This window comes from Nyctibius grandis, chromosome 1 (genome assembly GCF_013368605.1).
Source record: "Nyctibius grandis isolate bNycGra1 chromosome 1, bNycGra1.pri, whole genome shotgun sequence".
Taxonomy (NCBI): Eukaryota; Metazoa; Chordata; class Aves; order Nyctibiiformes; family Nyctibiidae; genus Nyctibius; species Nyctibius grandis.
Window position 1 is genome coordinate 25,936,827 of NC_090658.1, and position 25,971 is coordinate 25,962,797.

Sequence of the window (25,971 nt, forward strand, 5' to 3'; positions counted from 1 at the left end):
TATATATATAAAGGAATATGGGTTGAGGTGTATGTGTAAGTGTTGCATTGCAATATGCTTTAATCATTTCCACAGTCCTACTTAGCTTCTGGCATTCCTGAGAGACGCACTTGCACTGACACTAGTTGATGACATTTCCCTCCTTTTCTGACTATTTGAGAATGTGCAACTTTCCATGCTTCCGACAGAGTCATCCTTCAGGCTCCACAAAATCCATACAGCTGCTTACAGACGGTCTCAAGCCTTTTTGTATGCATAGAAGTCATAACCTATTTTGATCCTTATTGATTTAAGTTAAAGGATGAACTACATGCATTGATATTAAAGAAACAATCTGGCTTGATTATAAAGCACGAGTCTGTCCTAGGAGCAGTCGTGCAATCTTTCTTCTGCGGGTAAATGGGTAGTAAAGTCACAGGGCATTGCAAAGAGGAATTCATTAATCTTTGGAAAGGATAAAGCTACTGCAACAAGAAAAGGTATTTCCATGAGGAAATTACTCTGTTGGCAGTGCAGGGTTTGGATGCTGTGTGTGCCAGTGGTTGATAGACCAGGTCACTCAAAGTGCTGTGAAAAATAGCACCTGATGAACTCAGCACTGCTCATAACGCAGGAGCCCTGGCTTAGAGGGCAGAGCTTTCATGAATAATGACTGTGGCATAACAGGAGAGTTGTCAGAGGCAACCAGAGCTTGGAGTTTCTTAACACCCCAGCCCTGCCTGAGCCTTGGCCAGTGCAGTTAGTTCCTGAGCGTGCGTGCACGTGTGTGTGCAGGAGGGCTTCCCGTGGAGGGTTTCAGAGGGGCTGGGAAGCGGTGCTGGAGGTCAGCACCAGTGCTGAGCACTCTGTGTAGCCACTGAGCTGCGGGGAGGTTGAGGGCGTTCAGCTCCATTGAGAATCTAGCTGTTTAAGCCTGTTTAGGCTTTTAAATCAGACTGGTTTTGGTTTTGCAATTGCTGCAATCCCCCAGTGCTCAGAAGCTGAAGTATCACCCTCCGGCGATTGAAACATATGCAAATTACAGACTTTATGTAGGCAGTATTTTCTACCTGAGAAACTTAACCTGGCAATATGAGTTACTTCACAGTAATGCAAATCCTTGAGACCTGCACACCATTGTGGGAGTGAGAACAATTTGTGTTTACCTGAAGTGAATTTTTTTTTTCTGTACATAAGTCTAGTAGGGCATGGTCAAATTAATGTCCTTGGATAAACTAACTCCTCTCATTTCTGTTACGGTGGTAGCAGTTAGAATCACTGCTTTACCTCTATGTCTTCCTTTTTGTCTGAAAGGAACTGATCACAGTGAACTAAAAGTAAGGACCACTTATTCCTGTTGCATTACACAAGTCAAAATAATTTATTTACAGCACTGGTAATTAAATGCACAGTATATAACTGTTCTGCAAGCATGTATGACTCCTTGGAATATTTATTCTTACAATGAACAACCTATATCGCTGGGAAAATTAGGATTACTTTTCCCTCTACTGCAGGCATCTAGTATAAAGACTAGGCTGATTATTCACTTTCTTCACTCTCCATCTAGGCAGCAAAAGCAATAATATTTTTCTTGCCTCAGAAGCTGTTATGAAGTTGAATCTACTTAAGATTCCCAGGTAAAAGGTGGTATTGAAGTAGACAGATACTGTTTAAGGGACTAAAGCTTATTCCACAGCCTAGATAGGTAGTAAAAAAAAAAAAAAGTGATGTTTACTGTTGTTGTTTATAAACTTTGGATCAAATCCTAAAGTACTTATTTTTACTGGGATTTTTTACTGATTCTTATGCGTGCAGCAAGACTGATATTTTGACAGTGCTTATTAGTATTCCAGTTGAAATGAAGGAGTTCACATATACCTCCTGTCTTCCTCCTCAATGTCATTACACCAGCGGGAACTTTTGAATGCCTTTGTCTTTGGAGCCTTCTGTGAGGCGGACAGTGGCTGCTGGAGCTCCTGCAGCATACAAAAACATTTTTAATGACCTAAAGACTATAGCTGGAGCTTTTTATTATAATCTTAAAAAGATCTTTTTAGATAGGGGGAAAAGGCCTGAAAAGTTAAATGAGATGTGCTGTAACTGTCCCATGGAAGGGTTTAAGTATGGTTATTCATGTTAATACCAAACTACCTGTAAAAATCCACCACTTACTTTATTTGTGGGGTTTTTTTTTTCCTTCTGTTATTTTTGTGTTGATTCTGCATCCATTTCCTACATATGACAGAGTGCAGGAGACATTTCAATTGCCAAATATTTACAGAATTGATAGAAAGTGGCCAGGAAATGTAACGGTATGGATGATGCTTACTTCTTCAGCTGAGACCAGGGTTTGATTTTCTGAGCCTTTTGCTTGTGACACATACTTCTTGAGTGTTAAAAAGCAGAATTTGTTATCCATTAAACACTTTGAACTTTGTCTCTGTTCTACTTGTTTGGTTATGTAATACTAATACAAACTGGAAAAGTTTTCAACAAAATCATGATGCTTTAAAGCTACGTCCAGCAATGTGTTAGAGGCCGCAGTGACATCTGCTTGTTGCTTAAAACTACCAGTGCTAAGAGCATGCCATCAGCTATAGTTAGACACAAAATTTAGGCCCCAGTCTGGCAGTGAAGTGTGGGAAGAGGGAAGACATACATCTGAGTCCAGACCCTATCTCAGCTTTGACAAAGTAAAGGAGAAGGTAGAACTGTCATTCTCACCTGTTCAGGCATTTAGGTTTTCTTTTATAAACATCTGACTTTAAAAGACCTAATTGGAGCAATGGCCTCATCAGAGATGATGAATTTTTCTGTTGCATCTTCCACTGCCCAGGAATGCTTGACCTTCCCAGCAGCAAGCACAGCTCAGTCCTGACTCCTGACCCTAGTGCCTTTGGTCAGGCCAGATTAGCAAGCAACGGAAATAGCCGAGCCGCTGCCATCAGCCACAGGGAGTCTGAAGTATCCTAGTCCTGGTTCCCTTATATGCAAAACACATCTCAATGCAGTGTATGATGCATTTGCAAATTTGTTGCCCGGTTTCTTCCCGCATTTAAAGTGAGGGCATAGGCCAGTCAATATTCCCTTTGGGTATTTGGTCTGTGAATTGTTGCTGTGTTTGGAGCCATATTGGTTAGCCAGAAACCTTCTGAGTTTAGCTTCTGTGTGTGTGGCTGTCTACAAATACAGCAAGGCGTAGCTGGATCGTCATATTCCTACATCAGCCTATTGACATTATGCAGCACTATGCAGCATTTAGGTCCTGCAGGACCTCTGCAGTGGCTGGTATTACTAAGCTGCATAGAAAGCTTCTGATCGGTTAGTCCCAAGCCTACAAGAGAAAGAGGGACCTTTGTGTAGTGTGTTATTCTGAGAACTGGGAGATACTAGTCCACTTTGCTCTGCAAAAAGATTTTTCTCGTGGCCTTTAACAAATGAATTATTTTCTTCTGTCTTCTGTTCCCTGTCTATAAAATAGATATGGCATCATCACGCTGGACTTCAGCTAGGAGAATTAATGGTCTGTGTGTATAGAAAGCATAACATGGTCTGTTCGGAGTTTTGATTTCATCCGTTTGGCAGGTGTCACCACAGTCATCAAAATGTTTTCATGCAGTTCAGGAGGCTAGTTTGTGTTTCCTGAGGTACCCAGAAGGGAAGCGGAGCAGCCTTGCCATCGGACTCCCGTTTCACTGGGGTTGAGCTAGAGGCTGCAGAGCAGCCAGGTCACCTCTGTGATGTGTGATTGGTCAGTGAATTGCTGCATGAAGCTGGCAGGAGGAGGGTAGCTGTGCTGCTTCCTCGCCCGGCTGCCCATTAGGGGTTGTAAGCCCAGCTAAAGTTCTGGACACAGCAGTAACGGGGTAGGGCGCAGTCTCTGACAGAGTGAAAAACAGAAACAACTACAAAGCCAACAGCAACAACACATTTTGGAGTGCCTCTGCAAAGAATGGCATGTTTCCTTGTCATTTGCTTTGCTGTCAGCAGTTGCTTGGTGTAGCTTTGTCCTTGAACAGGTTTTGAATGTGAAGAAGCCTCTCTGAGAACAAGAACAGCACGTTGTATTGAAGGATGTAAACGCCTTGGAAATTCTCAGGCAATTGAGACTGACTCACTGCTTTAGCACAGTGCCGGGATCATTTGGCAAGATGCAGTTTCAATAGCTGGTACAGGGACAAGGGCCAAGTGTTTTCAGAGAGTGGAGGCTTCACCTAAGCCGGTGTAGCTGGATGTGATGCAGAGATGAGCCTAGCTTTTCCGTGCCCCCAAGGTATGAGCTAAAAGTATTCTCACATTTAGCTAAGTCGTCTTGTCTGCCTGATGACTACTTCTTCAAAGCTTTGATGTGGTAGTTGTATCCAGCAAATGATGGATTCAAGAAGATAATCTAATGCAACATGATATGCCAAGCATCTATTGAGATAGAAAAATGTTTGCCTTCCCTCTCAAGAATCCTGTTCTCTTGAGTCAGGCAAAGATGAGGTTTGTGTGCTGATTGTGTGCTTCACAATATCCCGTGTGAAGTAACTTGACTCAGCTAACAGGAGTCATTGCAGCGTCCTGCAGCTCTGCTAAATCCTTCTGGGTCTGCACGCTACAGCAGCAGTGGGCAGCCAGCTGTTCATGGCCAGCTCTACACCCTTCAATGGCAAACCTGGGCCTCTCCCAAGGGAGAAGTTCTAATAACAAGGTTAAAAGGGTCTTCTTTTAATCACCATTGCACCTGAACAATGTTGGAAGGTTGGATGCAGGTGATATAAGTGTAAAAAAAAAAAAAAGCAAAGAAAGAAAAATGAGATTATGCTGTTGTAAGTCTCATTTTCAGCAAACAGTTCCAGACAGCATGTGCTGAGGGCAGCTGGCTTGCAGAACAGGTGATGATACATAGCCATATTTAAGGTAAATGCTGAAAAATTGCATGACTTACTAAAGTAACAGCTTTTCAATTTACAGTATTCCAAGGATGATGATTTTGAAGAGCAGCAGTTTGGATTTTAGCTGTTTTAACCCAAACTAATGTTCTAGAAATATTCCTCTTTATTAATAAACCAGATGCTTTATTTCCTAAGAAGTCATGTATGAAATGGCAAATGCTAAGTAAAAGGAATGCAAAAGACAAAATCTATTTAAAATGTTGGATCTGGCAAACTTTCCTGTTAGAGAAATGTCTAATAGAGGCTGGACTGGGCTTTTCCTAGCTGGATAAGAAAGATTGTTTGAGGGGGAAAAGTGAATTTGGAGACACAATTGAAAAGATTCCTGGGCACTGCTTCTTCAAAGGGTGTTTTCATTTAGTCCAACTCACAAGTGAAACCTACTTTATACCTTGGAGCTGCTGTGGAAGTTATTGCATCTGTCAACATGGGAATGCCTGTTAGCAGATGAGCTCATGTTCTGCTGTGGTCTGCAATCAAATGCTGCACATCTGCCTGCAGACCTCCCACCGCCCTGCTCATCACGCCCATCCAGGCAGCAGGTGTTAGTGACACATCTCCCACTCCTCCCAATGCCCGTGTTCAGCCTGCACGGTACATTTCTGACAAATCTTCCCAAGGACTTTCTAAGAGTTGAGAGGTCAAATATATGATTTTTTTTTTTTTTTTTCAGAAAGCTGTTCTAAAAAGGTTAGAGTCTGGTACTGTGTTAGAAATAAATGGACATTAGGTGAAACTGTTGATATCCAGCATTTCTCACTGTCTGTCCATGAGAGAGGGGCCTCGCGGGTCCAGCTTTGTGCGGTGAAAAAGATTTTTGTCCCCTGCCTGTTCTGCTGAGCTTTGGGGAGTGGAGAGAGGAGAGGGCAGTTTGCAAGTATTTTAATCCTTCACCTCTTCTGATGCAAGACCTGGCTTTGAGAGAGCAAAGGCAAGCATTTTATTTGCTGTTCTCACCCACTTTTTGGAGGCAGTAAGAGCAGCACTTGGGCATGCCGCCTCAACCCTGTGCTTCTGTGCGGCGAGGATGTCCCACCTGCCCTGTGTGCTGCTGTGCCACCCTCTGCTCGTGGGGCTGGTGGTCCTGAGGGCTCTGCTCTGAGCACGGTGATAGTTGCTCACGTGGAGCGTGTAGCGAGGCAGCTCATTGACCCACCACTGAGCTAGAGGACAGCTTTTCCACAGGGCTGGCATCAGATCCAAGTTACAAGTGAGCAGGTTTTGGAGTTCAGGGGGATTAAACGATCTCTGCCAGCATTGCCATGCACTCCTTGACAGCGTTTTCCAGAGCCTTCTGTCACTGAAGAACAAAAGCTGGATCCTGGCAGTTGCCTGGTGCTTCCATCCACTTCAGCCAAACAGGCGTTTTGGGCTGGATGCCCCTGTAGCACAGTAAGAATAATGGAAATTACAGCTGATTTACTAAGCAGCAATGCCTCTGAGCCAAATGGTTTCCATCTGAATATGAAGCAAATTTGCCAGTGCGCTGGTGTAACAAATGCATGATCTCTTTGTCCCTTCTGTGCCTTTGTAGTCAAATGTTTGCTAGAAAGTTCAGTATTAGATAAAAATAGGGAAGGGAGGGGTAGAAGTCACAACTTTTAAAAAAAAGTTTCTCTAGACTTTACTGAGTATATAATAGTAGCTCAAAGTGTTGGAACATGAATAGATTAGAATGCAAACCTGCTTTGTGCAGACTAGCCCAGATGTGTGCACGTCCTGTAGGCTTGCTTCCGCAGGGGCAACGTGGAGTCCCTACATCAAGAGTTGCAGGAGTTGTGTTGTTTCATGTCAAGAGAAACATTTTCTCCTGTGGCCTTTTGGAAAACCTACTTGAAATCTGAAAGCTCTGTAGCTTCTTTGTATGAAGCCAGTGCCAAAACCTCTGCAGCGAGGCCCCTGTGCCATCAGTAGCACAGAGCCAGATAAAGTCCTTTTAAGGACGTAATTTTGCAGCCCGATATAAATCTATGCCACGGGCAGATTGGTGATAAAGATGTGTGTTGGGAGAGTTTAGGGGCATTTGAGGGGACAACGGGGGTGGGGGAGCAGATGCATCCTTGATGAGCCTCTGAGTCCTCTAAAATCTGTTAGTCCTTCCCAGCCGCTGGATAGCATGTGATTAGACATGATGATGGCTTTTGTCCACCTGCTCTTGAGCTGTGATTTCTGTATGACTTCTCCTGGAGAAGTGGGCACACAGAAGTTAGGTGGCAAATCCTACCTGATAGATGAGTGCCCATGAGAAACGGCGTTATCATGTAGTAAGGGGGATGGTCCTTAAAGCAATTAATTTGATTAGGATGTCAATATGCAAAAAACTCAGGACGCTTTTCCTTTATGGGGAACGCTGGCGCTATCGCCAAAACCCAGCTTTCAGTCGCTGATGCTGGTTGTATAATGATGACTGCTTTGTGTTTCTGAGGATCGTAACCTCAGTTGAAAACAACGTCAGAAAGAGGTTGTTCAGTGTTGTTTTCTGTATGTGCGCACACTTCTATTTTCTCTGAGCTCTCTGATAATTTCTTTGACTGTGTCATTCTCAACCTAGAGTTAACAGGTCAGTCTGAACATTGCTTACTCAGAGTGGTAAACTGTACCATACCTGCTGTTGTCTTTGCTTGAGTTTAGATCCATATCTAACCTTATTTTGGATATTGATGTCTTTTTTTTTTTGGTCTCTAATTAGAAATTTCCATTAAATGACTGTTTCTACTCTATTGAAATACCCTCTTCGTGGAGTCTGGTATTATTTGTACATGTACTTAACTGCTGAAGTGCCTGCTGCACTCTACAGTTGCTAAGGAAATAGTTTCCTTTTCTCGATATATATTTTTCATGTCTCAGCTTATGCCTGTGGTATAAGATCATCCATCTTTTCACCTGAACATATTTAAGTGAGTTTTGGGACTAGAATGCTTGCAGACTAGATGTCTTACAAAGGCATAAGGAAGAGGAGAAAGGAGAGGAGAGCTCTCATGGAGGCAGGAAGAGAGTGATTTTTGGTTTCATTTGCCTAATTCTGAACAGTTAAACAAATTTGTACACTGTAGTCAAGTACACTCTTTGTCATAAGAGAAAAAATTTACAGCACTTATTGAGGTGTCCACTGTTAGGTTACACTACATTGGGAACTGTTCCCAACTGGATCTCAAGTGCACAAGGCACTGTTTGTGTACCCCAAGCTGTATAACAGAATCACAGAATCACAGAATCACAGAATGTTAGGGATTGGAAGGGACCTCGAAAGATCATCTAGTCCAATCCCCCTGCCGGAGCAGGATTGCCTAGACCATATCACACAGGAACGCGTCCAGGCGGGTTTTGAATGTCTCCAGAGAAGGAGACTCCACAACCTCTCTGGGCAGCCTGTTCCAGTGTTCAGTCACCCTTACCGTAAAGAAGTTTTTCCTCATATTTAAGTGGAACCTCCTGTGTTCCAGCTTGCACCCATTGCCCCTTGTCCTGTCAAGGGATGTCACTGAGAAGAGCCTGGCTCCATCCTCTTGACACTTGCCCTTTACATATTTATAAACGTTAATGAGGTCACCCCTCAGTCTCCTCTTCTCCAAGCTAAAGAGACCCAGCTCCCTCAGCCTCTCCTCATAAGGGAGATGTTCCACTCCCTTAATCATCTTCGTGGCTCTGCGCTGGACTCTCTCTAGCAGTTCCCTGTCCTTCTTGAACTGAGGGGCCCACAACTGGACACAATACTCCAGATGCGGCCTCACCAGGGCAGAGTAGAGGGGGAGGAGAACCTCTCTCGACCTGCTGACCACACCCCTTCTAATACACCCCAGGATGCCATTGGCCTTCTTGGCCACAAGGGCACACTGCTGGCTCATGGTCATCCTGTTGTCCACTAGGACCCCCAGGTCCCTTTCCCCTACGCTGGTCTCCAACAGGTGTGCCCCCAACTTGTACTGGTACATGGGGTTGTTCTTGCCCAGATGCAGGACTCTACCCTTGCCCTTGTTATATTTCATTAAATTTCTCCCCGCCCAACTCTCCAGCCTGTCCAGGTCTCTCTGAATGGCTGCGCAGCCTTCCGGCACATCAGCCACTCCTCCCAGTTTTGTGTCATCAGCGAACTTGCTGACAGTGCACTCTAATCCCTCATCCAAGTCATTAATGAATATATTGAATAGAGCTGGTCCCAGAACCGATCCTTGCGGGACTCCGCTAGACACAGACCTCCAACTGGACTCTGTCCCATTGACCACCACTCTCTGGCTTCTTTCCTTCAGCCAGTTCACAATCCACCTCACTACCCGATCATCCAGACCACACTTCCCCAGTTTAGCTGCGAGGATGCTGTGGGAGACCGTGTCAAACGCTTTACTGAAATCAAGATAGACCACATCCACAGCTTTACCATCATCTATCCACCGGGTAACATCCTCATAAAAGGCTATCAAGTTGGTTGAGCATGACTTCCCCTTGGTGAAGCCATGCTGAGTGCCCCTAATGATCCCCCTATCCTTGATGTGCCTAGAGACAGCACCAAGAACAAGTTGTTCCATCACCTTTCCGGGGATGGAGGTGAGGCTGACCGGTCTATAGTTACCCGGGTCCTCCTTCTTGCCCTTTTTGAAGACTGGAGTGACATTCGCTTTCCTCCAGTCCTCAGGCACCTCTCCCGTTGCCCACGACTTAGCAAAGATGATGGAGAGTGGCCTAGCAATGACTTCCGCCAGCTCCCTCAGCACCCGCGGGTGCATCCCATCAGGGCCCATGGATTTATGGACGTCCAGGTTGCTTAATTGGTCCCTGACCCAGCCCTCATCAACCAAGACAGATTCCTCCTCTATCCTGACTTCTTCTGAGGCCTCAGGGGTCCGGGGCTCCTCAGGACAGCCTCCAACAGTATAGACAGAGGCAAAGAAGGCATTCAGTAACTCCGCCTTCTTTTTATCCTCTGTCTCCAGGACCCCCACCTCATTCATCAGTGGGTCTACATTGCCTCTAGTGTTGGCTTTACCTGAAATGTATTTGAAGAAGCTCTTTCTGTTGTCCTTGACCTCTCTTGCAAGGTTTAATTCCAAGGAGGCCTTAGCTTTCCTAGTTGCCTCCCTACATCCTCTGACAACAGACTTATATTCCTCCCAAGTGGCCAGCCCCTCCTTCCACGATCTGTACACCCTCTTCTTCCACTTGAGTTTGCCCAGCAGTTCCCTGTTCAACCATGCAGGTCTCCTGGTACCCTTCCTTGACTTCCTACCTGTTGGGATGCTCTGATCTTGAGCTCGGAAGAAGCAGTCCTTGAATGCTAACCAACTATCTTGGGCCCCCTTACCTTCTAGTACCCTGTCCCATGGGATTTCCCCTAGCAATTGCTTGAAAAGGCCAAAGTTGGCTCTCCTGAAGTTCAGGGTTGTGATTCTGCTAGCTATTCTGTTCCTGCCACATGAGATCCTGAACTCTACCATCTCATGGTCACTACAACCAAGGCTGCCCTCAACCTTCACCTCTTCAACCAGACCCTCCTTGTTAGTGAGGATCAGATCCAGCAGCGCTCCTCTCCTAGTTGGCTCATCCACCATTTGCATCAGAAAGTTATCATCAATGCACTGGAGGAACCTCCTGGACTGGGGATGGCTGGCTGAGTAGGCCTCCCAGCAAATATCAGGGTAGTTGAAATCCCCCACAACAACCAGGCCCTGTAATTGCGAGACTGCTCTCAGCTGCCTGTAGAAGGCCTCATCACCCTCCTCATCCTGATCCGGTGGCCTGTAATAGACACCCACAACAGTATCACCCCTGCCAGCCTGCCCCTTAATTCGCACCCACAAACTCTCAACTCGCTCCTGATCCGCCCCTGGACAGAACTCAATACATTCTAGCTGCTCACTCACATAAAGAGCAACTCCACCACCTCTCCTTAGCGGCCTGTCTTTCCTGAACAGGACATAGCCATCCATGACCACATTCCAGTCAGGCGAGGCATCCCACCAAGTCTCTGTAATTGCCACTAGATCATAGCCCCCCGACCGAACACGGATTTCTAACTCCTCCTGCTTATTCCCCATGCTGCGTGCATTGGTGTACAGGCATTTCAGGGAGCGAGCTGAGCACACCGATTTCACCCCAGGGGGATGGGAGGCCTCCTGGTCTACCTCAACACTAGAGCGTTGCCCCAGTGGTGCAAGCCCAGCTACTACCCCATCCCCCTTCGAATCTAGTTTAAAGCTCTCCGAATGAGCCCTGCTAATTCCTGTCCCAGAACCCTTTTGCCCCTACGTACGTGGCAAACCTTTATTTCCTCTCTCCATGCACAACAGCACAATGTGATGGTGACAAAGCAGAATGTCACAGCACCTGCTGATGGTCTGTGGCAGCGTGAAGCCCACTGGGCTTCCAGCAGCTTCTTCAACCTCTCTGTGTCTGCAGTTCTTCCAGTTTTCAGGAAAGTGAGAGTACAGCATGCTGCTCACAGCCTTTATTTCTGGTCAGGATGATGGTGTTTTATATTCCTACACTTGGGATAAGAATCAGTGTGTGTGAAATATGAGACTAGAAAATGAGTAACATAAACCATAGTATGACAGCCTCCTTGCAAATGCCTTTCTCTTGTTTTAAAAATAAGAAAATTCTGCTATGTAAATATAAACCGTAAATGCACGTGAAGAACTAAAGAGACTGTGGCGCAGTGTGAGGGGGAGTTAAGCGGAGACTACAAGGCTTCACTGCAACGCTAACCTGAGATATGGTTTTGGTGGTGGCTTCTCCTGGATACTGGTACAACTCTGAAACTCAAAATATGCCATGTTTCAGTGAGGCTTAGAGGTTAAGAGTTACAGTCCCAGTGTTACCAGTGGAAGAGAGGCAGCTTGCTCAAGGGCAAGCTCTGTGTCATGACTCCCTCTTTCCTTGCTTCAGAATAGTGGATCAAGGAGAAAGCTGGTTTACAGTACCCCTTAGGAGGAAGCAAGGAGGTGTCACCCAGGTGTTTACGTTTAGCCCAATGTGACATTAAAACATGGAAGAGTTAGAGATGGCAAAGCATGATAGTTAAATGATCAATATTTCATTGATCACTTAAAAGCGCGTAACCATGTAGACGTATAGTCTGTGCTGTGCCTCACTTAAGCTGCAGCTGAACTCTTCAAACCTGCCTCAAATGAAAATTAAATGTTTTGCATTGCCTCAGTAAAGTGGAAAAACAGGGGAAGAGGAGAAGGCGTAAATGAAAAGCTGCCTGTAAGATGAAATGAAACATTTTAGTTTGGAGAAATGAAGAGTTAGAGTTGCAAAGCAGAAGGAGGTGGCTATTAGATAAAACTGGGTTATTAGATAAAACTGGGATAACTTTTAGGCTCAGGAAGTTCATTTTTCTCATTGTTTTGAGAAACTGAAGAGAATGGTGAAACTGCTGTCCAGGGGGGGTTCTGGGATTAGGTGTCATAGTCTCTCCAGCTGAGACTTTCCGTTTTGGACCAATGGTGGGGGCCTTTGCTAGAGCGGGAGCCAGAATGTGGGGATCCCACCTCCTGGCGAGGGCCTCTGTCTCCAAGCTGGAGCACCATTTCTGTCATGGGCCTGAGGAAAGCTGGGGGACCTCAGTTCCAATCCCTGCTTTTAAAAGCAGGGAAACTTCCTTCAGCCCTTCCTGTTGGACTCATTTCCACTCATTTGGAAACAGATTTGGTGAAGAAGACAGAGACTGGCTCTGTAGCCTTGAAGACAGGATGCCCTGTTGTGTATGTGTCTGAAGTGAGACTGAGAGCAGCTATCCCCAGAGTCACCCACTTCCCTCAGCAATTCTGGCCTGCGTCTTGCTTGCAGCGAGTTGGCATCTCTTGTCACAATTCCTTTGTCACAGTGCAAAGCTCTGTGGAAGGAGGGAAAGGGAGGGAGAGCTTCCCTCGTTGCGTCTCTGTGCACCTCGGCATTTGAACTGAGTTTCTGTGCTGGCTGGGCAGCCCTGCCCCATAATGTGGTGACTGGAGCATGCTCCTGAAAGGGGTGTTCAGATCCTTTTGGCAGAGGGGAAAAGGGAATTTGGTTTCAGCTGTCTACGAGTGCTCTCAACTGCTCAGGAAAAATGAGACACCACCATGACCGTGTAATCCAAGAGTCAGATGCAAGCACTTTTTTCTAAACAAAATCTTTTAACAAAAGCAGTTTCAAATGCAGTCTGAATTTACGATGACTGAAATGGCATTTGAGGATGAATAAACCATTCTGAATACCCATTTGCCCATATCTGTATGCAAGAGGCAGAGATGTGATACAAACGAAGACTGGGCCAAAGGCAGCTTTTAGGCTCGCATTTGATGGTGCCAGGGAGTCTTAAGTTTGCGGTTCCTACTGCTCCTGGTAATAGAGGTCGGCATGTAGAGGTTTTCAATATTCAGATTTAACTTTGTCATTTTTTGAATACATATGATCATAAAAGTTTTAAAAATGAGTGTTCCAATCTACTTGTGAGGAAACAATATGCTTGTGCTGAATTATCCTGGTTTTCCTCTTCTAGAGCAGCTCTTTTCTTCAGGAGAAATGCAGGAATGCTTAAGTGTGTTTGAAACCACGACTCTCTTGACATTGTATTCAGGATGTCTTACCTGGAACTTGTAAGGATGAACCTTTACCAGTCGTAACAGAAAGGGACATCTTGCAAAAGTACCGTTTCAAACTGCTCATCAATTTTTCTGTGTCTGACATCAGACATTGCAACATGTGCTGGGCCTGTGATGTCTTCCCATGAAACAGGCCATTGTGCCTCATTGTATAATGGCATTTTGCTGCGTGTGTGTGTGTATAAACTGAAAGACTAATGCAACCCTAAGCATTGCTGCTATGTAAATAAAAAATAAAAATAATGGCATTGGTCATATTCGGAGGATTGAGGAATTGCTGTAAAACGCTTGGAGATTTGTGAATGAAATACACTGGTAAGATAGAAAGCATCTACCTCTGTCAGTATTTGAATCTGTATTTGCCATGGGACCTAAGTGTTTGCTTTTACAGAATAAAAATACCTGAAACAAAATCAAGAAGTACAGCTCTAAAGGATTATCTGTGAAGTTATTTGGAGGGATCTGTCAGTTCTTGGCTATTTTAATTAGCTCACCTGTGCATTTGCCAGGTGGGAGACAGCTATCAGTTTTGACACTTGACAAGGAAGACAGGGCCATCACTTATCACCAGCAGGAACTGGACTGTGGCAAACTGTCAGAGACCTATTCCCAGGTACTGCTAGCTAAGTAGAGCTCGTAATGAGAAGATCTGAGACAACTAGCTACAGTCAACTGTTGTTTTCTTCCCTTCAAGGTTTTAAGCTCCTGGCTGTTAGTTAGGGCTGAAGAGATTTGACAGCTGCTTTGGGAAATAGTGAGCAATGTACTTTGTATTACTGATTCTCACTCAGTTATTAACAGTTTGTTTCCTTCCCACGTAACCTTATCCCAGCAGTGCTCTTGAACAGGGAAAGGACAGACCAGTTGAGTGACACTGGGCATTTGGCTGTGCACGGCTGTGCTGCCATACTGGGCTGCTTAGTCTAGTAGAAGATTTATTCTTTTTTTATGCAGAGCTGCAGGTTAGTTTGTTTTTCTTCACTATTATAGTTGAACTTTAAGCCTGTTAACTCAGAGAGAGACACACAAGGAAGAGTTCCTGCTACCTGAGGCAATTTATGCAAGGAACTTCAGCTGATCTTAATGTAATTGTCAGTATATAATTTCAAGAGCTACACAAGCCTTGCACATCAGGGACAGTGAGCATTGTGTTTGTGTGGATTAGTTTGTGAGTGGGTATTCAAAGGTAGCTGAATGCGTAAGCTCTTGGGACTGATGGTGCCTGACTGATTTCAATACATTTGAAAATACATTTTATACCCTCTTGGAAAATAAAATACCTGTCAATCACTATAAGCCTAATGACAGAAAGCAGATAAATGAAAGCAGAAAAAAAAGTTCATGAAAGAAAGACACTGGCTAAGAGGAAATTATCTTAATAACAAGCTAATGTCTAAAATGTAATCAGTGAAAGCAAACTATACAATTAAACTATTATCTCAACACATCATTGCTTTCCTCAGCTCTACAACCTCTGCTTCCATTTCAGATCTCAAGTGAAATTGTTTCGAAGTTAGAGGAGGGGAAAAAATCCCAAATCCTTGACTCACACAAGTTGCCTGATTTCTTTCAGGAACCACTCGGTAAATGGCAGCAAGCCACAGGGAACATGGGGAAACAGACTCTGACTCTTGAGAAAGCACGTTGTACAGATTATATGATATTTTGTATAGTCGTAATTTAGGTGACAGAGAGGTAAGTTCCTGCTGTGCTTTGGGCTCTCCTTGAAGCAATTTTTGAGGCAGCGTTGTCTGCCCAAGAATGAAGGTAGCATGTTAATCTGGAGTAAAAGATGAGTCTACATGAGCTGGTTGTGTGTCTGATGTGTGTACACAGATACAAAAGCAACGTATGTGTTAAAAATGCAAAAAAAAAACCTCAAAAAAACCCCAAACACACACAAAACCAGCATTTTATAGGTGATGCTACTAGAGACTGCTGACATTTGGCAGGCAGGAAGCAGAAACTTTCTTTTTTTCTTCATTTACTACAAACAAGAAGATCCTACAGAGCATTTCACGTTTTGACAGACATAGCAGTTCTCAAGTGGAATAACATTCCCCCACTCAGATCTGGCATCATTTCCCCAAAGCCCTTGCCTACATGTTAGGTATTTGCTTGTAACAGCTACTTTTCCTCTCAGAAATAATGAAGTTCTAGAACATCTTTAGCAATATATATTTCAGTGTTTTTTCATATTACTCTTTTATTCTTTCTATAAGTTAGTGAGGGAGGTTGCTACATGAGCTGTAATGTGCTGTAATTGTGAATGTCTGTCCAAACTATTGATGAGCGTCAATGGTGTGGTTTTTAGTTTTAATTGTGTGGTTGTCTGAGTTTACTAATGACAATGTTTTAGAGCCTGTTTTGGGGAAGAGACATCTCTTGATGCCTCAAAACTTGCTAGTGAGCCTGTTGCAGATCAGGCAGGTTTTGTCTATTATTTCCACTAATTGCTCTGGACGTACAATTCTGTCTTATTTTCAGTAGTATATTTGTAAAATCTTTTTCCTTTTCTCTCAACACTAGCATAGCCTGTAAACATGAATTAGAATGAGGAGTTTAACATAAAGGAGTAGAGTCTTGAGTTGTGCAGAACTTCTGAATAAATAATAGTGACATGATTAAACACTAATATTCAAGTCAGTATTTCTAGAATTAGGCTACCAAATATGCTGTCACAGAGAAGAGCTTCAGTACTGTTGAAACCGATGATGCTCATGACAATAACGTTAGCCCAGATGTTGTTCTGTATAGACTACAAACCTTGTTACCTCTATTTATCTGGATAGCATGGATGCTCATTAAATTATGAAGTCGTGTTTCTTCCAAACACTTGTAGATTAATGATGCAGTAGTGCACAGAAGTCTGATTTTTTGGAAAGTGAGCAGGTACTGCTTTTTCTGAAGGGCTGGGTTGACTCCCCGCAGGACAAAGACTTCTTTGAGGTGCAAAAGGGCTGTGCCTATCCACATGTTGGCTCTTGGGCTGTGTGTGCCCAGGTATATACCTGAGGTTTCTTGATACCAGCACTCCTGATACTAGCACTCTTTTGCAGCCCCACTGCCAGGACCTTCCAGATCTTCATTTGCTTTGAGGTTTCAGATTATTACTCAAAACTAGAAATGTTTGGAAGTGCCCTGGAGGGATGTGACATTAACTGGAGAGAAACCTGTTCCTCTTCAGAAGCAGAAACCAAATTTTGTTGTTGTAACCAATAAATCTAGAGAGAACTTACTGACATCTGCAGCATTATTGCAGACTTGTGCTTTTTCATGTGGCCCTAAGTCCCATGGACAAATCATCTGTTGAAACCCAGGGTCAAAGCCAAACAACATGGGACTACAAACTGGGTAATTTGCATCAGCCGTTTAGCAGGTATGTGGACTTTGAGCATTGTGCCTTGAAACTTGAACTGCATAATGGGATCTACACTTTCACCTGTCATAAATGTGATCCGTGTACTTACATACCTTCTCACACATCTACACCTCTACACCGCAGAGGTGCAGCTGAGACTAACATTTAACCCAAGAATTGTCTATGGGAATAGATAATGGAAGTGAAACCCACTGTAGATTTTGGTGGGAAGCTTCATGCGCCTGCACTGTTGATCCTATATTTTGTGAGAAGGTAGGACCAATAATTCCCTTCTTTCTGACAAGCCATCCCATGTAATTGCAAAAGACATAGTCTCATTTCTCCACCATTTTCCCTGACACCTGCTAATATACTGCTATAGGGATTCTTCACCATCATAGACTATGTTGATCACATGCAGCTTTGGTTTCTTTAACATCAGTGTCAAAATCATTTTTATTGTCAAGCCCTCTGTCTTTTTCCTTTTTTTTCCTCTTGCTTTCTCCTTTTTTTTTTTAAAAAAAAAAAGAAAGATTGAATCAAAATTTAATCAGACTAACTTCAGCCTGAAGATATTTTCATCAGTTCTTGGCAGATGCTAGATGGACTGCGTACTAATAAATGCCTTTTTGTGATTGTTTTCCTCACACTTAAGTCCATTTTCTGTGAGCACCATATGACGTAATTTTAAGCTTTTAATTGTTTATGATATCTGGCGCTTCCAGACTTTGTGAATGTTTCCGTATCCATGAAAGAGAATTATTAAGCACCAGAGAAAAAATGATGCCATGCTAGTTGCTGTTAATGCTGAGGAAGACCTGCCAAATCTTGCAGAATTTGTGCATGCTATAGAGGTGGAAAGAAGGGTAGCTTGCGGAGCTAATAATAGCAACAGCTTTGTGGCTAGGAGCCTCATAATTGTAACTCCATGCCGACAGTCTGATTCAAAACATGATGAAATCTGTATTTCTATCTATTTCTGTGGGTTTTGGATCAGTTCTTACAAACCAAAGTTGAAAAGAGATTTTCATATTTTTGCGTATGACCAAAAGATCCTTTCCACTTCAGATGCAGGCAGGTCTTTTTTAGCATTTGACCGGGTAAGTTTTTCAACATATTCATAATGTGTTTTAAAGGAAGCATCCCCTGATCTTTAAGACTGTCTCATGCAGCGTTGGCACAGCGGTTGCATTTACAATCAGATAACAAGAAGACCAGAATACAGTTGCTAATTCGGTACTTCTGTCTTGCCCTTCTGTTGGTTCCCTTCCTGGGAGTGTGCAGAGTGCTAAAGAACATGACTTGCTACGGTTCAGCAGGCCGCATCGTTCTGGTGCGTTTTGTGGGCTACCAGCAGTTCAGAGACAGTGAAACCCCTCAGTGGGCTGTTCATTACAAGAGTAACTAGAGACAGGGGACTTAATTCCACATGTGCACCAAGTGGTCTTCCCTATTGTACCAAAACAACATGGTATTTTTAGTTGTTTCATTCGAAGCCAGGCAAGTTCCAAAGTGATGTCAAATCTACGTAGAACTACACACTAATGGTTTGCTGGTCCTGCCTCTCCCTAAATGCAAGTGAAGGGTGCAATGAGAGTGAACCTTTGTCTGAAACAGGTGAACAGCCTGCTCAGATGTACAAGGCTCAGATCTTTGAGCCTTTATTATACTTTTCTTGTGTTTTTTTTCCCCTCTGGCACTTCTTCTGTCACCTTCACTAGGAATGTTTCCTCAGTAGTGAGTGAGGCAGCAGTTCCAGATTTGGCCTATGTGATTATTTAAGGTTGCATAGGGAAGCTATAAGAACAAAACTTTCCTATGTGGCAGTTCCTACAAATACTTTTGCAGCTTCCAAATTAATTTTACCTCAGGAGATTTCCTGAGCAGGATACCAGTTTTGTCTGTTTGGTAGCCCTCAATGGCTTTCTCTACCAAGTATTTGCCTGATCTATTGAATCTGTGCAGACTTTTGCATTCAGAGCATCCTTTATTAACAACTTTGACATGTCTAATACATTCAGGTGAAGAACCATGAACTTGTCTTTGGTTTTTATGTGACTCCTCCTGCTGTCATTTGATGCTGTAGTTTTCATATTGGGTTAGACACTGTATAATCAATCCCTGCCTACCTCTGTTCCTGCCATGTCTGATTTTATACACTCCTGTCATATTCCTCACACACCCACCCCCGTCTTTGTGTAAAGGAAGCAGACACTTAAATTACTGCATCTATATTTGCATCTAGTCAGATGAGATAGCGCTGTTGTTGAGGATGTCAGCCTTTTATCTTGTTGCAAGGCAGTCTTCAGTTTTAATAGCCAATGTAGCACAGGTTCTCTGAAACGTCTTCGTGAAACAAAGTGAGTAACCCTGTGCCCGTTTCCCTCTTATTGCTGCTCAGGAAAAACGACTTGGAGCTATGCTACATATTTCTAGAGAAATATCAGCAAGTAGTGAGATGGGAAGAACAGTGAGTAGCAGTGAGCTGGCAAAGGGAAACAGCTGGAAGACTCGTAGGATTAGTTGTTTTACTGGACTTTTTGAAAGGAACCTTGGATTTAACTAAATCAGCTACATATTCTAGCTCTGGTCAAGAGTGAGAATTTAAGCACTGAACGCTGCCTATTAGAGTTAAAGATGCTGGAAGGTAGGAAATAATTCAAACATCTCCAAAGAGTTAAAATTGGAAAGCTTAGAGTTAAATTGAAAATTCTAAAGGTTGGAACTTTGCCTGTTTAATATCAATAAAACATTATTGTCTAAATCGTTCACAGTAGTAACTGACTAGCTATAATACTTCTGCAGAGATTTTTAAACATAAGACTCTAGAATCAGTTTATAAAAGTGAATTGTTAAGTGTCTGAGGGAGCAAGGAACAGAAATGTCACCAATGTCAGACAAATGCAGTCTTGAAGCAAAAATCACAGGAATCTTTTATCAAGATGTGGTGATGGATTCTCTATTGCCATCAAACTAGATGTTTTTCTACAAGATGCAATCTAGTTGTAATAAGATTCCCTTCAGGGAATGCTCCTTCAGAGCAATCCTATGGCCTGCCTTATTCTGGAGGTCACATTGCAGTCCGTTCTTCTGGTCTTATCGAAAAGAAATTATGGAAGTTATATTAATGAAAAATGTCCAGGTTGTGTTATTTAAATGATGCTTGGGTTTCAGTGCTGAGCACAGGCAAATCCAAGTAGCAGTTGCTGGGCACTCCACATTTGACAACCAAATAAGATATTTCAAGTATTCATTTATGTCCACCTATTTTTTTAATACTTTGGGGAAAAATCTCGACCTCAGTCTCTAAAGACATTGATTCTAAAAATACAGCTTGAAAATTCTTTGAAGATTAAAGAGGCAGAGTCTTTCCCCAAAACTTACTGAAGACTTCACCTTCACAACTAGTTAATACTGAGGAAAGGGAAACATGCTGGGTGTAACCCTGTCTTTCTTCCTTGGACACGGCTCCTGCACAGGCAGGAACGTGGCCACAGGGTGCGTGCTGTCATAGGTCAGTGGGACATATGGGTGCAGGCGTGCACCAGGACATGTCAGCACATTGCTCCACTTCTTTCAGTGCCTTGTCCCAATATAAAATTGTTATTGAGTCCTTGTAACTGCATGCCTCAGTTAAATGTTTATATGAATGCAGTAATCTGTGCCTAACATAGCTATTTTTCAAGTTTTTGGCAAATCTAGGCTGACACCCCCACAATACTCACATTTCTGGCAGCTTGGGAGGCTTTCCTGTGGAGCTACAAGATTCAGCACCTTTTTAATAAAAATGGAATTATGAAACGCGACTCGAGATTGGATGTGTGAAGTATGCACTTTTAGGCCTGGTGTTTAAATTTCTTGTTATTTCATTTCAGTTCAGGTTCTTTGTCCATATTTTGATCTTCAATTACTGTTAAAATGCCTCCACTAGATTTTTTTTGTGCGTGCTTAGGTCTCAAAGAGGATGATGTTATGGAGAACTACACAGCTTGTAAAGTAGAGGTCCCCTGTGTTTGCATGGCATATAAAACACTGGCTACGAGATTTTGAGGGTACAAAGCACTATCCCTTCCCAGACAAAAATGAATTCTCGGAGACAGAGATAAAGAGGAACTCTTCTAAAAACTATCTTAGGATCTTTGCCATAATATTTTGGGGTTTAACTTTGATTAAGATCCATATTTGTAGCCCTATCAAATTCCACATGAAAATTGCTATGTAAGTCCAGACTTTTCTTCCTTAGAACAAATTAAACCTATTTTCTTTTCCTTTATACTCTTAATGCTTGTGGGAGCAGGTGTACGTACGTCAGCCTAACAACCCCATTTTCTCAATACCTTGGATGCTGCTGAAGCTGTTTAACCACTTAAAAACTGCTTTTTCCTCAACAGTTGTAAGAAAACAGTCCATTTAAAACAGTTATTTGTATTTTTATTTATAAGGACTTGCATTTAATCTTAAAAAAGAGAGCAACAAAAAAAAAATCCAAAATGCCGTTCTGTAAGGTCTTTTCAATAACTGCTGAGCTTTGCATAGTTATAACAGTTTTGCTTAATACATAAATATGGAGCTGTCTTGAGAAAATAGGGCATTGGGGAGCTTGCAAAAAAGGAGACCGTTGACAGCTTTGCCTGGGCTTCCCAAAGACAAGTTGCTCTCTGACAGGTATTTATCCAGTGTCTAAGGAGTCAGTTAAAAGAAGCCAACCCAAGAGTTGGAGGCTGTCCCCTCTGGCAAATGTACATAGGTTTGATTTGCACTGCATGACTGCAGCTTGTCACATAAACGTATATGCATGAAAGATATTGAACAGGATGAGAGACCTGAGGATTGCATTTCTGCATTCACACAGGTGATTGCAGCTGTGGTGCAGTTGGTTGTAGCTGGTGTAAGGCTTCATGTGGAAAATTAAAGTTAGGGGTGTCAGTAGCATGGTAGCAGTTACCCATGGCAAAGGCAGGATTTACGTAATTGCTCCCTCCACGTACGTTCCTGTTTCTGTTGCAGTCTGATCTCCTGAAGGCACAGGAGTGAAGGTACGTTCAGGATCCTGAGGCTGACCATCACACAGCAAGACAGCTGGTGGCAGCTCCTGCAGCTGGTGTTGGGCTTAGCATCAACAGGGCTTGTGTAGACAGCGCAACAGAAAGCGGCGGGGACTGCGGGGAGATGAGCACTGCTGACAGCGTGTCTCTCAGCGTTCACTTTTTTTGTGTTTCCTGGTAAATTTGCTTCTCTTGTACTGCAGCACAGAGACCATGCTACCAACTGCATGAGATGCAATGGCTAGTACAAGTATGGGCTGGGCTAGGCTGTTAATAGTTTATTGCTTAAGACTTGCTCCATTGCCCTCTCATCCGTATGGTGCTGTAGCAGGGGCAGCTTCTGTCAAATAGCTTACCCATGTATGTTACAAAAACTAGTCATTAAATAGTGAGAGGTACTCCAGTGCTTACCAGACCAGGTGCTGAGCGGGCTGCGTGGAGCCAGGGTTGGACTAGACAAGGACTCTACGGAGCACCCTGGCCTCTAGTTCTTTCAAGCTCCCTGGTGACTCCTGTGAGGATGACCATTGCACCACCCAGTCACGTGCCCCTTCTGAGCACTTAGGGAAAATACACAGACCAGATCCACATGTCAGACTGAGACCACTCACGTACAAAGACATGCTTATGGGCAAAGTGACATGAGCCGCATTAGCTGCGTGACCATCTGGCACAGCACCATGTGGGATGTGGATGTCCACAGCAGCGCCAAACATGCAAATTCCAGGGGAGGGAGGGCTTGGGGACACAGAAGTTTTCAAAGACAAATTGGCCTCGGAACAGGTTGCCCAGAGGAGTTGTGGGTGCCTCCTCCCTGGCAGTGTTCAAGGCCAGGTTGGATGGGGCTTTGAGCAGCCTGGTCTAGTGGAAGGTGTCCCTGCCCATGGCAGGGGGGTTGGAACTAGATGATCTTTAAGGACCCTTCCAACCCAAACCATTCCATGATTCTATGATTCTATGACCTGGTTTATAGTTGCCTGGGTTTGCTGGGGCTTTGTGCCACCAGAGCCAGCCTCAGCCCGCTGCTGGAGTGACCCCCTGAGACCCTGCCTGGCATTGCTAGGCTCCAGTAGAGCATGCAGGGCAGCCGCCCCAGCGCTGGGCTGACACTCTGCCTTCAATTAAAGCAGGGGACTGCCAGTGTGTGGGAAGCCATTAGCCTGGAGCATTGTATTGATTCTCCCTTCCCAGTGAGTAAGTGCTATTCTTTCACTTCTAAGGATTATGCTGCTTTGTCCACTTTCTACTGAGCTCACTGCAGACTGAGTTTCCTGGGGAAAAAAAATACTGTCAAGTACCCTGTTTCTTTATTCTTATCTCACATTTAGTTTCCTAATTGCAGCTTGGAAATAAAATATCCTTCCTGCTAATTTTATTCTTTTGTATTTGGGAAACATTGCCAAGTCTGACAACTTCTTCCTTCCAAAGACGCAGTGTTAAGATGTTTTTTCCTTGCTTTACGATGACAAAACTGTCAAGAAGCATTGGAGTCAGGAGAAACATGCATTTTGTGTGTGCCAGTGAAGCAGTGCTTATTATTTTTAGTTTAATTTAAATCTGTCTGCAACAGAGGGATGGGTTTATTTATACATTTCCTAATAATGATTTGAATCTGAAAGTTATTTCCGCATTGGAGTGTAAGGACTTACTTTGTGTGGATTTTCCCAAAAGCAGCTAAAGAGATTAGGCAGCAGCATTCATTAGAAGCTGGGGGCTACGTCTTTTATACGCTGTATTGAAAATGTCAGCTTAGGAGACACTGGTTCTCCTTTAATACCACGCTGGAGGTTTTTTGCTTGGAAAACACCAATACCAATGTAAAATGCATGGAATTTTTGAAGAGAATGTGTTGCCATCAAGTCCAGGGGAGCAACATTGCCTGGCTGCACTTTGGGGTTGTGTGTGGGCACTATGAGGCTTTCATCAGTACCATGAGACCCTTGGGCTGCTCCCACAGAGATCACTTTTAGCCTGCAGGCGCAGGAAGGTGTAATTAAGAAGGTAGATGGAAAATGTTTCTTTGTGCAAAAATGTCCCTTTTTCCATAGAAATAAAGAAATAAATCAAGACATGAAGGTCTTCAAGCTTCTGTAGTAATCAAGCCATGAACAGCTTCCCCGTGTCTCGCAGAGCCCATTCCCCAGTGTCGTTGTACCCTTGACTGCAGGACTGACTTAAGCTTTGCCTCATCGCTAAACTGCAAGTTGCTTCTAGAAGAGGATGTGGGAGGGAAGGGAGGGCAAGAAGCACTTTGCAAACTGCTGTTGGAGAGTCCAGAGTAGTCTCTGCTGTACTGATCCCATATGGGCAAGCTGCACTCAAATAATATCAGATCTTCTGCATGGTGTGTGGTGAGTGAGCTCTTGGATGAGACATGGGAGTGGCTCTTGGTCATAGTAGAAACATGGTGCTAAACCATAGAGTTAGGAGAACAAATACAAGAAGTCACTTTTAACACAAAACAGAACAAGTAACTTCCTGGGATCATTATATTTACAATGGTGCTGCCTTGCTGACCTCTCAGAACGGGAGAAATCTTATTCGTATTTTGTTTTTCTTTCTGGTGTTATAAGACAGGTGGTGTATGGTCTTAAATAATGAAATAATCCACGTTCCACACAAGATAAGACACTTGAAAATGTTGCTATAAATGTGCAGAAGTTGTGCATTTGTCAGTTTAAATAAATTCTTTCAAATAATTCTTCCTCTACAACTGTCCCCTCCTTAACAAATGTGCAGTTAATCACACAGTGAAATCTCTTTCCCCCTCTAGATTGTATTCCGGAAAATCAGTGACGTCAAACGTGAAGAAGAGGAGAGAATGAAGAGGAAGAATGAAGCACCTCTGATCTTGCCCCCGGACCACCCAGTCCGCCGGCTGTTCCAGAGGTTCAGGCAGCAGAAGGAAGCGCGGCTTGCAGCAGAGAGGGGCAGAGATCCGGATGACCTGGACGTGGAGAAGGGCAATGTTTTAGGCGAGCACTCCTCCACCCGCTCAGTGGTCAAAGCCAGCGTTGTGACTGTACGGGAGAGTCCAGCGACCCCCGTGTCCTACCAGTCCGCTTCAACGTCTGGGGCCTCTGACCAGGCGAAGCTGCAGGCCCCATCATCGGACTACGCAGGGTGTAAAGTGTCAGGGGACTACCCCCGACGAAAAGGCTGGGCCAAATTCAAAGATGCATGTGGGAAAGGTGAAGACTGGAACAAGGTTTCTAAAGCAGAGTCCATGGAGACTTTACCAGAGAGAACTAAAGCTTCGGGAGAAGCTACCCTGAAGAAGACAGACTCTTGCGATAGTGGCATTACAAAAAGTGACTTGCGCTTGGATAACGTCGGGGAGACAAGAAGCCCGCAGGACCACAGCCCGGTCCTCACCGAGGTCAAGCATTCCTTTTATCCCATCCCAGAACAGACTCTTCAGGCCACCATGCTAGAAGTGAAACACGAGTTGAAAGAGGACATCAAGGCTTTAAACACAAAAATGACCAATATAGAAAAACAGCTCGCTGAGATACTTAGGATATTAACCTCAAGAAGAAGCTCCCAGTCACCACAGGAGTTGTTTGAAATATCAAGGCCCCAGTCTCCAGAATCAGAAAAAGACATGTTTGGAGCTAGCTGAGGTGTTTCTTTTTAAAAACCAACAAACAAAGAAACAAACAAACAGCCCCCTAACATTTTAAATTTAATCTTTCTTGAAAACGAGTGAGGGATCAGTTCACTAAGCATGTTTCCCATGTCTAGAAAGGTACGGTAACAGGAATTGCAACCTCATGTCAAGATGGCAGCTGACTCTGAAGCCTTTTTGACAGCAAGGGTACAGTTTCTAAAGTTTTTCTTTTCTCCATTGGTGCCCATTCCCCCTGCTCCCCTTCTCTCCCTCGAGATGTTTGAATAAGAGTTCTGACAGCAGCAGCCGTCCCTGGGAGCCCCAGGTGACCTCTGAGGTTTTTGGAGCATGCCTTATGTCGTTAGCTCGGGTTTTGCCTATATGAGTAAGCACTTGCCAGGGTGCTTCTGTTTTCAGCATTTGTTTTGGGTTTTTTTTTGCTGCTGCTGCTGTCACT

At 43.8% G+C, this 25,971-nt stretch overlaps 1 protein-coding gene across 1 annotated transcript in view; it reads left to right on the forward strand.

Moving 5' to 3' along the window:
• The window catches only part of KCNH1 (potassium voltage-gated channel subfamily H member 1), a 196,867-nt gene extending 171,341 nt beyond the window's left edge, over window positions 1–25,526 (forward strand). Inside the window, exon 11 of the mRNA XM_068400769.1 lies at window positions 24,678–25,526. Within this exon, the coding sequence (XP_068256870.1) occupies window positions 24,678–25,526 (849 nt within the window). The remainder of the gene's footprint in view (window positions 1–24,677) is intronic.
• Window positions 25,527–25,971: the final 445 nt, after the last annotated feature.